The sequence below is a fragment of the Cynocephalus volans genome, chromosome 5 (genome assembly GCF_027409185.1).
Source record: "Cynocephalus volans isolate mCynVol1 chromosome 5, mCynVol1.pri, whole genome shotgun sequence".
Classification (NCBI taxonomy): domain Eukaryota; kingdom Metazoa; phylum Chordata; class Mammalia; order Dermoptera; family Cynocephalidae; genus Cynocephalus; species Cynocephalus volans.
The window spans coordinates 5,056,009-5,069,064 of record NC_084464.1 but is presented as its reverse complement, the minus strand read 5'-3'; the positions used below and the strand labels follow the sequence as shown (position 1 = coordinate 5,069,064).

General features: G+C 55.1%; 1 protein-coding gene across 1 annotated transcript in view; it reads left to right on the top strand.

Annotated features, from left to right (window-relative positions):
- The window catches only part of GMDS (GDP-mannose 4,6-dehydratase), a 595,298-nt gene extending 592,160 nt beyond the window's left edge, over positions 1-3,138 (top strand). Inside the window, exons 10-11 of the mRNA XM_063097816.1 lie at positions 2,590-2,658; positions 2,851-3,138. Coding sequence (XP_062953886.1) covers positions 2,590-2,658; positions 2,851-2,913 — 132 coding nt within the window. The 3' untranslated portion in view covers positions 2,914-3,138. The remainder of the gene's footprint in view (positions 1-2,589; positions 2,659-2,850) is intronic.
- Positions 3,139-13,056: the final 9,918 nt, after the last annotated feature.

The window sequence follows — 13,056 nt, the reverse complement described above, 5'->3', positions numbered from 1 at the left end:
TTTTATTCTGATGGGACCTCATTCTGTTCTTCCCAAGGTCTCCCGCTCTAATTAAATTTCAGGGAGACAGAGCCTTGGCAGAAGGTTAAAGGAAGCTGCTAGACAGCAGTGTAGGAGCTGGGCTCAAAGCTAAATTGGGAAGTTTCACTGGGTCCGTCTCTGGTTTCAATGAAATGCTTTTACCGCACATGATAGCAATGTGTGTTGCTAAGCTTCTGAAAACCATTTTTCTTCTTCCTTAATTGTAGTTCCTTGGTTGTTTTTATATTATGAGCTACTTGTAGAAAAATACAGGAAACATAATTACAATACAAAGCTCCCTTTCCCAAGCCTACTGAGATCATTAGAAGCCAAAATGGGTTTTAGGGTTTTGCTAACTACAAGTTCACAGCCATGAATTGCATCCTATCCCGTACTGGTTGACTTTCAGCCAGTGCTATGTGATTAAACAATAACCATGTCTCTCCAAGCCCTGTAGCTGCTAGAGGACTGAGGGAGGGGAGGGACAGGGCTTTATGACTCCATATTGCACAGCTTCCTCTGGGAAAAAAGAATGAATATCTTTGTGTGACACTCAATAGTAAAACAGAAGCATTGTAGAAGTATATACAAGATTACTGAGGGGAAGGAAAGAGATATTACTTTGCTTACCCACTTGTAGTGCCATCTCCATGTAGCAGTGTCTTAAATTGCTAATTACTAATGTTTGTATCCTACTTTTCCCAAAGAATCTGTATATAGACTTTTAGGGATAGCAGAAATAACTTGTTTTACTGTTACTAACACCCTGAGGAGGAAATCAGTACTTCAGTGTATTGTGAAATGCAGATCCTTTGAAAAAGCAGTGATGGATGATTGAGAATGTGTGCAGACAGTCCAGAGTAGAACCCAGACAGCTCCGCAGTGGAGGCGCGCCCAGCGGCCAGTGCAAGCAGGGCCGCCCCCGCCCTTCCCGACCTTTCCCATCAGAACCTAGAACAAATTCTTCTTGCCTGCCAAGTTTCAGGGGAGTCTGAATAAAATAAGCAGGAAAGCCTTTAAATTGCAGCTTGATTATCTGTAACTTTCACTCATGTAACTGGTTTTAGACTGTTCTTTAATAGTTTATGTAGCAAAAGTAGAGTATCTTAATGGAGTATTCATCAGCTTTAAAGATCGGCTGTTTGTATACTGCCTTCACATTCTCCAGTTGATTTTGAGGATTCAGGTCTTACGCACTATTTGATGAATACTTTTGTGAATGGAAAAGCTAAATGTTTATCTAACTTCTAAACATGATGCATGTCAAAGTCTTTTTCTTGTCTTTTTTCCCCTTTAACCCCGCCTTCTTCCCTTCCTCCCTTTCTTCACCCTTTGTTCTATTTTGCAACTCCTCTTGAAATTCTCATCTCAATCTTCAACCAAGTTAGTCTTCAGAGAGCTTAAGAAAGAATCGGGGAGTGAAGGCTGAGATGTAGGATTACTAGTTTCCTTTTAGCCAGTCCTTTCAAGAAAGTCTCTCAAATGGATGGAAATGCACTGCCTCTGTTTTCCTAAAACTCTACACAGGCCCTGGTGTGTCTGTTTCTCTCCGTGCACGGGTAGAGCTGAGCAGGCAGACGGTGAGAGTCACTGGCCTCCTTTATATTTGGATAAGGCCCTGTCGCATGGGATGCGGAACTCAAGTGTCCCGCAAATGGCAGCCCCTGCTCTTGTGCAGGCGCTGGAGATTCTTTTGAAAGTTAACTACATGGCGCACCGGAGCCGTCAGGGAACACCAGGGGAAGGAAGGCACTCCAAGAAGAAGCTGCAGGGTGCTCTGGAGAGCAAACTGCTGGGTGCAGCTGGTTAGTGGGCTGTGAAGTGCAGTGGGTCAAGATCAGCCTTTTCTAAAGAATAGAACAGAATAGAATAGACAGTGTGTGGTGGCCCTTGACTGTGAGGGTAAGTATTGCTTCGTGAAGCTTCAGTTTCGTTTTATGAGTGTGTGGCTGTGCTGGAGGCAACGTGAACTGTCTTCACTGTGGGTCAGAAAAGCTCGAAGCCGCCGCCCGGGAAGAATTGCGCTGGGCCGCGGGCCCGGGAATCAACACCCCGAGCTCCATTGGGAAGAGGGGCGCAAGGCTCCCACCGCCGCAGGGTCCTCTGGGTCCCGGGTCCTCGCCCCTCCACGTGGCTGGTGGCTTCGGGTAGAAAGTGAGCGCCCCGGAGTCGCCAGGGGCCGGGGGCGGGGGCCTGTGACTTACTCACTTCTAGTGTAGCCTGAGAAGCGCAGTAACTCGAAACAGTTCTCACAGTAGCGTCCTGACAACTTAATGCAAAAGAACAAAAAAGTCGTTAAGAGTCAGTGAGACGCGGTGCGGAGAGGGGGGTGGACGGGAGGCGGTGGCTGGTGACAGCTGGGGACGGGTCGCTGTCACGGTCCTCAGTGGCCTGCACCGCGCATTCTTAACCTTCTCCTGATTTACGGCTCCGAGAGCCGCCACCGAACGTGCCCGGCGGGGACCGAGAGACGGCGCGCGGGCCGACCGCAGCCGGACGGAGAGGGGACCCGCGGCCGGGGACGCGCCGCCCGCGACCCCCGCCTGACTTCCCCCCTCCCCCTCCCAGGACTTTCTGCAAGGAGACTGCACCAAAGCGAAACAGAAGCTCAACTGGAAGCCCCGGGTCGCCTTTGACGTAAGTGACGCTTTCACGGTGGACCCGCCGGCCCGCTCGCTGCGGGCTGCAGGGCGGCGGCTCTCGGGGCGAGGCCCGCAGTGCCCGAGGCCAGAGGCCGGGAGGGCGGGCGTGCAGGGCGTGCGGGGCGGTGGGCGGGTGCGCCAGGCCGGCAGAAGCTCCTCCCCCACCGCCCCCGTGTCTGGGTCGCAGGAGCTGGTGAAGGAGATGGTGCACGCGGACGTGGAGCTCATGAGGACCAACCCCAACGCCTGAGCGCGGCCGCACAGCCCGGCGCCGCCGCCCGCCCGCGCGCCGGGGGACTCGTAGCAGCCAGGACGTGACACTCCGGGGTTCGGACCGCTTTGCTTCTGTCGAAGATTCCTCTCAGTGGTTTAATGAAATCAGGATGTTTTAATCACATATTCACTTTACTTGGAATTATGTCGTTAGGCAACAAATTGTGGGGCCTTCGAATTGCTTTTTTCTCTTCTTATTAAAAATGGCCTTTCTGTGAACTAGCATTAAAAGGGGCAGTGTCGGTGTCTGCATTTTCTCCAAGTTATAAAAGCAGCTATAGGGGTCCCAGAACAAAAACACCAAAATCCATGCCTCGGGAGGAAGCCCCTGCTGGGGAGACCCCTGCGAGGCCCAAGCCCCCTCCTATCCTGCCTGGGACATTTCTTTCCCCTCCTGGTGACAATAAGCCACTCTTGAAACTGAGTTCTTACAGATAAGAGGCATTCACACCCCCTCTGGTCTCTGCTATAATTAGAACCCACCAGAGTCAACCATCTCAAAAGAAAGCTTAAGAAATGGGGGAGAGGGGAAGAAGAAACTTGAAGGTAAGTAAATATTGTTGGAACATTCTGTGCCAAAGCCCCTGGGTTACCCAGAGGTCTCTGAGCCCATGCCTTTCCTTGTGGTCTAGAGTCTTCCACACAGTGTTTATTTCCAACCCCTTCTCATCAGTACTAGATTACTTTTTAAATCTAATTTTGATTTATTCATTCATCCAATTTATATGAAGTACCTAATATGTAGACATTGTGCTATGCACTTGAACTACATCAGCATTAATTAGAAATTATAATAAAGAGGTTTCAGGCCCAGCCTCAGATCACTTGATCCAGTTTCAGTGAGTGCACATCATTTAGGTGGCCTGGGCATGACCACAGGTATGTGCTCCTGAGCTGTGTACAGCTACAGGTAGGTAAACACAAACATGCAGATCACCCACAGGCAGCAAGCAAGGATTTGTGTACAGGTGTATACCTCTGCATGAAATGCAATATTTTGCCCTAGAGTGAATTAGGTCAGGAATCTTCTCTCCCTCACTCCGAATTCCAAGCAAAATAAAACTTTATAGCAAATGGAATTCCAGCCTTTGCACATGCGTGTGTGAGTGTGTGTGAACTATTTCTGAACAGGCAGGTTTATGATCTGGGGGAGGACCTAGGCTCCAACGGCTGGCAAAGGAGAGAGGGCTCTTTGTGTGGCAGCCCTAGTCGCTGCTAAAGCACGCTGGCCAGGGGCGGCCTCAGCCTCCACGGAGCAGAACTGGGGCAGCCTGAGCTGGCCCACCCGGTTCTCAGAAGCTGCCCCAGGATCCCTTCTCCCCACTCCCAAGCGGGATGCTGCTAATTGGAAACAGATGGTCCCTGGGAGGCCGGGCCTCTAGGACTGGGCAGGCTGGTAGGCACACACAAATACTACTCACACACACTGTCACACACAGGCACACACTCAGACTCAAATACATTCAAATACAAATACAAACAAACATGCCATTTCACACAGTCACACAAATACAAACACAACTCACAAACTCACAAAAACACGGTCACACACAAATCTTACAAATAATCACATTCCCCTTACCCTTCACCCTAATGGACAGGCACCCCATCTCTGGCCACTTGAACCCCCCATCCCATGCCCAGGAGAGGCCATTCCAGGGCTTACAGTGGCCCCATTTAATTCAATGTTTTGTGGCTTTTCTAGCCCAAAGCCATAATAAGCTCCTCAGTGAAGATCAGGTGAGATTCTACTCAGGTGCTAACTGGGACTCCGGTGGAGGCTTATTAATATTAAATTATACTCCAAATGGACTGAGCATCAGCTTTTGAAAGAAGCAAGAAGTATTTTTCGTTGCAACATTCTCACTATTCCTGAACCCTCAATCACTGCGTGTGTGTGTGTGTGTGTGTGTGTGTGTTTAAAAGAAAAAGAACAGATTTGCTGTATTATTTCTTCTTTCTGTGCTGTGAGAGTCTCATTTGGACATCCTTCAAGAAGATTCTTATTAAAGGGTTTCTTGTATCTTAAATCTCAACTCGATTTCAGTGAACTTATTTTTTTCTGCTTTGCAAACTTTCCTCTTTTTTCCTGGCCTGCAAACTTTGGCTATTCACTTTACGTGTTGTAAAACATCTTCTGCCTTGGTTTTTTGGTAAAAACTAAGAAAGTTAAACTTTCAGTTCACTCAACTACGATATCAAAGCAGCAGACACACTTGTGCACCAGATGAAAGACGCGGTGCCTAGCAGCTCCACTTTCCATCTGACCAGCCTTCCAGAGACCCTGTCCTGGGCTCCATCGACTGCCCTTTATCTTTAAGGAATTAAGAGCGAAGTAGGCCCAGCATAATGAACCTGTCTCCCCTCTGCAGCCATTTGGGGTCCAGGCACGGCAGTGCAGGCTGCGCGACCTTAAGGGAAGTGGCCAAGTGCTGCGGCAGCAGATAGCACTGCGCACAGATGGCTTCTTAGGAAGCCCCACTGCGGGCCTGGATCATGAGCCAGGAGAGCTGTAGGTCCGGGCTTGTAATCCTTACAGAAATTGCTCTGGGCTCCTTTTCGTCCCTTTTAATCGCCTTTACCAACACCAACCGCCACGAACGCCGTGGAACCGCTGGCATGCTGGCAAATGTGACATTTGCTGTGTTATTAAAACTCGGAGTAGAAGGCAACGCTTTAAAATTTCATTTTAAAACAATAACCTTCAATGTATTGTTTTAGAAATAACTTTCTAAGCCCCCCACCCCCAAAGTCTCAAAGCACCCCAGGCACCTTATCTGTATTTGAGAATTCCAATCGGGTATTCTTAGTTTCGAGGAGTATTTTCCTCTACCTGTGCCGCAGCCTGATGGGTCAGCCGATGGCATGGCCAGGGCGGGTGGGGTAGGGTTCCCATCCGGGTTTTACAAAAAGGTTGTGTCTGTGTGTGTGTGGACGTGTCTTACAAACACACCTGCACGTCCCAACATGCTGCCCGCACCTATCCCAAACTGTGGCTTTTCAGCACTGGGGGCGCTGAGAATTTTCACAAGTAGCAGAGACAACTGGGACACAAAGCGGTTTCCGTCCCGCGCAGCTCGAGTTTCCCACCGTCCACAGTGTGCTTTGGGAACACAGGAGTCTGAACCCGATTTCTTCCGGGAGTCGGAAGAGGCGCCGCCGGTGCCTTCCGCCAAGCGGGCCCTGGCCTCGCTCCCTTCCCCGCGCACACGTTTTCAGGGAGTGTCATCGGGGTCATTACCCGCCACCGGACCTCGAGGCGCTTCGCTGATCCCGACCCGCGAGGCCGGCCAGGCTCTGCTCGGCTCCAGGCCGCCACCGCCACCCTCAGGCCCGAGCTGTGAGGCTTCGTCCTGCGGGGCGCGCCGGGAGTGTCCTCTGTCCCCAAAGACCCAAGGTCCCCGGTACGAATACGACGGCAGGGCCACACCCTATCGTCGCCGGCCCGAGCGTCTCTGCTGGAAGCGACGACCGCAGCCTGACCCCAGGCCCCGCTGCCACTCCCCGGCTCCCGCCCTGGCTCCGGGGTCAGGGGTCACGCACAGCAGACGCCCCGTTCTCAGCCGCCCCTTTTACGTCTGAATTCGCGGCCAAGTGCCCGCCTGGGTGCGCGGCCGACGTGCACAGCCCCCGGCACTGAGACCACTTCGCTGCCGCGGTGGAGAACCCCGACGGCGCGGGCAGAGGCCGGGGCTGGCCCGCGCACCCCGCTCACTAGCTCTGCGGCCGCGGTCTCGGGACTTCCGGGCTTCGGCCTCGATGGACCCGGCCGGGCGCGGGGCCCCCGACCGCCGGCGCCGCGCAAGTGCGCATGCGCCGGCCGCGCGTCCCTCGGCGCGGTCCCTGGCGGCGCACGTGTCCGGCGCCCGCGGCCTCGCGCTCCGCAGCCCCGAGCTCCGGCGGAGGGCCCGGCGGTGACAAAGCGCTGTCGGGCATAAACGCAAAGCCCTCACCGCCTGCAGCCCCGGCCTCTGTCGTGCGCCACTGCGCCCCCGGACGCGCCAGAGCTCCAGGGCAGGCGGGCCGGCCGGCGAGCGGAGGAGCAGCTCGAACCCGGGCGACCCCGGACCCGGCCGGCCGGGCAGGAAACCGCACAGCCCGAGGCCCGGGCCGGGGTGGCGGGCCGCGGGCGACGGAATGTATATTTGGAAGGGGTCAGGACCTCGGCCGCAGTCTGGCTTTTTATGGCGAGGAAGCCGACTGGGAAGGGCCTTCTGGCGAGGCTTTCCTGTTGTGCCACTTTCCCCGGCAGCGCCTGGCTGCACCCGGCAGGGAGGAGGCGTTTTCCCTTCCCGGTGGCTCTGCGGACTCGGCTCTGGGGTCGGGCGGCGCTTAGGCCGCCCAGGAACCAGCCGGCAAATGCAGAGCAATGTCACATTATACCCCTGTCGCCAGACGCGCTGCCCTGCAGCTCCCAGATAGTCTGTCGGACCCGAGCGGGAGTAGGGGGCGGGCGCGCGGGAAGCCCCCGCAGGGATCCGGGACCGGTGACCCAGGGCGTCGGCCCCTCGAGTTCTCTGTGGGGATTTCTAGCACCACTGGCCTTGGCCGTGGGGACCGCCGTGGGGCCTCTTCCCCCGAGCTCTCCCCGGGACACTTCGGGCGGAGGCTCCTGCGGCGCCCCCTCGCCTCCGGGTTAGCCCACGCTTTTCCTCTCCGGCTGCTGCGAGACCCGGCCTTGTCCGCGGGTGTCCTTCGTGGGTGACAATAATAAAAAAATCATCTTCCGAATCGCGAGAAAACTCCGGGCCCCGTTTCGGCCCCGCGGTCACCGCTGTCCTGGGTGCCCAGGCTCCGAAAAGGCCCCGCGGCCGGCCCCAGCCCGTGCGTGAACCTCGGGCTGCGGATTCGGCCCGGCCTGGGGGCCCGCGGCGACCCTCGCGCGCGCTGGGCTCCGGGGACAGGCCTCCGGGGGCCCTCCTGCGCACCTCCTTCGCTGATTTTGCTCTACTTGGAGGACAGTTTTCGTTTTTCCTCTACCAGGAGATTTTAAAGAATCCGATCGCTGGAAGTACATGTGCCCCCCACCCCTGTCCGCTTTGCACGTCTGTAGCCATTAACAAGCCCCGCACAGCCTCAATGACCTGGTTATATACTGAAGGAAATGCGGAGGCCTTAAGAGTTAATGGCGCTAAATGTGCTGGTTTTCCTGCTTTTTCCCTGGGGTCGATAATGGGGGGGGGGGATGTCTGTCTTCTCTTTCTCGCTCTTTCCCTTTCCCCCCATCTCTTGATCTAAGTCGTCCCCAAAGCCCTCCAGCAAACCCCTTCATTTCCCAATTCCGAGTTCCTCGTTTCTGCCTGAGTCCCTCTCCGGAGCTTGAGCCTCCTCTGTGTCTCTAGGCCTGCCGCGGGTCCCACCACCCAGGTCAAGCGAGAGGTCTCACTGCCCGGCCCTGGCCGCTCTCGCTGGGCTCACAAATTGCTCGCCCACGCCCACCCAAGTAGAGCCAAGCTGTGTTGACTTAGGGGGCAAAGGAACAGCCCACCCAGGCCCTTCCTGGGAGGAACCTGTAGGGGCAGATGGGGGGAGAGAGGGTGGGCAGCCTAGTCCAAATGACGTGTGGAGACCAGCAAGCTTGGAGCAGCCCTTGGACAGGCCAGAAAAATAAAATGAAGATGCTCTTTGGGAGAAGAAAAGGAGGCCTCATCCAGAAGGGCAAAGGTCCCGGGGAAGGACCACTGAGGCTTGCAGGTCAACCTCCCCACCCCAGGCGGAGAGATTCTGAGCTGGCGGCGGTGCTAGGCCCTGTCTCTATCCGGACCAGCATACCCCGACTCTCCTCTCTCCACAGTACAGGCTGGGGCCTATATGTAAGGAAATTCCAGATCCTACCGCATTTCCTATAATATGCTCAATATGCTGCAAATTTAAAATCAGTGAGGGAAAAAATCAAGTAAACAACGAAAAAATAATATAAAACAGAGGTTTCTTTGGAGCAGGATAAGATGGGAAAGGGGCACAACAAAGGTCTTAAGTCGAGCCTTATGCTCTCTGAACCTTATTTTGGTTTCCAATAAGGCGGACATGGTACATTTTGCTCAATTTTCCACTCCTAATCACGTTGAGAACGTTCGTGGAGAAGCAGCTCTCATTCTCCTGAATGGATGTTGGAGCTGGAATTCATTTAATTAAGTGTTGTTCCTTTCCCAAGCGGACTTGCACCTGGAACCTGCCAGTTCTGCTCCCGTGTGGCCCCAGGTCTGTGCGAGGCCTGGGCACAATCTCAGGGTCATGGCCACATCTGGTCCGTCCCCCAGACAGCTCAGAAGAGGGTGGGCATGTGGGCCGCCAGAGGTGGCAAGCTGGGAGTGGGGACATCCGTGAGAAACTTCAGGGCCCCAAGACCTTCTGTAGGGAACATAGAGGAGAAAGATGGAAGACAGAGAGGAAAAGAGACTCAAAGCCTCACCGACCTTGATGCTTATGTCAGATTTACACTCAAAAAGAAGGAGATGGAAGGGGGTGGGAATCAGATCCCCAAAATTCCAGCTATGAAGATAGAGCCCAAACAGCAAGGGAAGACATTCTGTTTAGGTGAGAGTGAAAATGCCATTAATAAAAGCTCATTTCAGGGAACCTTTTGGCTGTGCATAAATCAAAATAGGAGATTTCAGAAAAGTGAGGTTCCTGAAGCTGACATTTAGGGTCTCACAGCAAATCTCTATGGGGTGCTCTTCCTGCCGCCACCCCCATTGTCTGAATAAATTAGACTTCCCTTGTTAGGAGCTCTCCTGACCCTGCAACCTCCTCGCCTTCACCAGCACCCCCAGCTTGGTGGGGTGAGGACTCTGACACTGCCCCTTGGTCCCTTTTCTCCCCACACCCCAATCTCTCTGCTCGGCTGAAGAATAACTTTCCACTCAGAGTCATATTCCATCCTGCCTGGCCAGCTTTATTACTTGGCTACCATCAATCTTGTCCCTAACACGACATTTGTTTATGCCCGGGTGGGAAGGGATAATGGCTTCATGAACTGGCCATGAAATGAGTACAGAGGAGCAGAAAGAGAAGGCCTTGAGACACCAGGCAGGGCCCCATGGTAGGAGACTCTGAGCTAGGCTCAGAAGTAAATGGGGCCCCTCTGGAAGATGTGGGGTGGGAGTAGAGGGAAATTCACTCCAACCGGCCATGCCTTGCTTCAGTTACCACTAACAGCGTTGGAGAACACTGGTGTGGGTACCCCAGGCAGGCTGGCTAGGCCTCCTGAACCAAGAGAGGGTTCAGGGCCTCTCAGGTTTTGGACCACTGGGAACACAACTGATGGCCCTCCACCTTAAAAACTGAGACACCCCCCGCACCAACCCCCCAAGTGAACAGGATGGAAAAATAAAACTTCTACGTTGCTTCCTCACCTATCAAAGTTAGGGGAAGTCAAATAGGGCTATAAGGCAGTGTTGTTTCCTAACCCTTGTTTCTAAGCCGGCAGCAAACAGCCAAGAGCCTACAGGCCACCAGTACAATCGAGCCTTATTCCTCAGTAAACATCGATTATTAATGACACAAACTGTGTGGAACGATAAATTGTAAAATGCATGCTTGTTTGCATGCAGCCTGGTTAAAAAAAAAAAAAAAATGCCTGCTAACTACAGAACCCTGGAAAACAGCACGCGTTCCTCCCACACGTGCAATATGCCAAATGCAAGATTTTATATGGCATGTAACACGCTGGCATTATAGCTCATGGTATAAATTGCTAAGAAAATAAATGCACCCACTTCTGCATAAAGGACAAAATACTTATTATCCTAAAGCTTTTCCACAGAGGCTATTTTCAAAATTAGCCAGTTCTCCAATCCTGAGTCCTGCCTGCTATCGCAGGCTAGAATCAGAGCATACTGGCTATTAGTTAAAATATCAAGGAATTTGTCAGAATATTTCACAGAAAAATTATCCTTATTGCTAAGAGAGTACAAATCAAACGTGCAAACCTCCAATAAATTAGTTGTTCCAGGTTAAATAAGGTTGGCAGAAGTTGGTTTTTCTTAAATTCGATATGAGAATCCAAAATCAAATACATTGATAGTAAAAGACATTGCATACACGTGGTTTTAAAAATCGGAATGAGCAGAACATCTCTCCTTCCACTCAAACATAGCTTCTAAAATATTATGCAGGCAACTCGCTCAGAAATTACTTCCTCTACGTACGCATAACACAAACACACAAACACATTCCTGGACATATTTATTTTCCGTGCCTAATCTTCACGCATTCGAATGGAAGAGGGTAAAAGTTCGCTAAGAAGAGGTCCTAGGGCCAGCCGGGAAGGAGCGCGGCGAGGGGCGCGTGGCGGCCGCTGCAGCCGGGGCAGCGCACTCGCGCCCGGTCCCTTCTCCTGCCGCGGGGACTCAGGGCCCAGCAAGGAAGGGCCAGGGGCGCCCGCTGTCCACTCCGCACCCTGGCCACTCGGGAAGGGACCTCGGCCGGGAGGGAACCGGCCCTGTCCCCCGCCCTGGGCATCCGGCAGCCCGCCCCTCCCTCGCTGGCCTCGCCGGGCCGCAGCCCAGCCCTGGGAGCGGCGCGACCGAGCAGGGAGCCCGGCGCCGTCTCCAGGCTCGAGCCGGGCCTAGGCCCCGGGCTGGCTGCGGCCGCCACGTCCTCAGGGCCGCACAGCACGTGGGCCGCGAACACGCCGAGCCCGCCGCCCGCCCGAGGCCGCAGCCCCGCCGGGGAGGCCGCCCGGGGCCCGGCGCGGCCCGGGTGCTGCTGCTGCTGCTGCTGCTGCTGCCAGCGCGCGGTTCCGACCCGCGGCCGCCGAGGCTGCGCCGAGGCTGCGCCGAGGCTGCGGGCTGGCGCGGGGCGCGCTGTCACCGTGAGCGATGGAGCGCCTCTGACCTTTCCACCCCGGCTGGGCCCCTAAGCACACGTGGGCGTCAGAAGCACGGCGGCCCGCGAGGGCACAGGGCCGGCTGCGGCCGCGCAGCGCCGGGCGGAGTGGCGGGTCGCGGGCTGCCCCGGCCCCGCTCCCCCACGCGCCTGCCCTCGGCCGCTGTCCCCTCGGCGCGCTCTTCCCGGCACCCTGACCACCCTGCGGTTAACCCATCGAACCCGACAGAGGGCTCCTTTGAGTCTATTTATTTTCTGCCCAAACAACTTATTTCGGGAGCAGGAGAGCGGGAATCCGGGGCGGGGGCAGGCGTGGGGGGAGGAAGGACCCCAAACGCAAGCAGAAGCCGGCGGGGCCGCGGCGGGTAATTACAGCTAATTAGCCCGGGAGCGTTTCCGTCGGGGAGCGGCGTCCCGGACGGAGGCCGGCGTCGGGCCGGGCGCGCCTCGGAAGGGCTCGGGCCGCGGAGAAACGCCCCCGCTGGAAAGCCGGGGCCGGCCACGGGTCTGCGCTCGCCGCCCCCCACCCCAGAAGTCGAGAACGTTACCGTCTCCTGCTGCCCGAGCTGCCCGGCCTCGGGGTCGGCCATCCCGTCCCAGGCGACAGGGCCGGGGGTCACCCGCTGCCTCTCCCAGCTCCGGCCACCGGACCCTTTGTCCGCAAATCCGGGCTCCACGCGCGCTCGGCTCCCCAGAGTGGAGCCATGCAGCAGCTCCACCCGATCTGTAGGTCGTTACCTTCCCCCACCGCCGCCCAGAAAGGGGTAACCCTAGGAAGCTCGAGGCAGCCCCGGGACCCAGGGCTGCGACAGCCGAGCGACACTGAGGCGCAGCAGTGAGGCCAGCCCCAGCCGGCCTGACCCGAGGAGACACCCCCGCCAGCCAGCGTCGCTGCCATCTTCCCCGGCTATTAGGTTACGACTCTGGGGGAGGGGACCGAGCGAATCAGAGGCCACGTAAGGCAGTTTTTGACTGAAATTCGAGTGTATTTATTTGCAGCAATCCTTTAACAATGATCAGATTTTAACAAGCAACAGCAATTACTGCTTAAGTGTTGCCTCTAGATAGGAGCAGCAGATAGCAGGAAACTGTATTATCTCGAAAACAAACTGAAAGGCCCTGAATGTCTGTAATCAAATCGCCATCTCCCCAAAGTCTGATTGACAGGACAGATCACCCCAAGATAATGAATTTATTACATTTCCTGGGTTATTTACAAAGGGGGGAGGGCCAATCCGGATTGCCCCCTAGGTTTAACTGTGAATTAACAAGAAACATGGGTTTAAAAAGA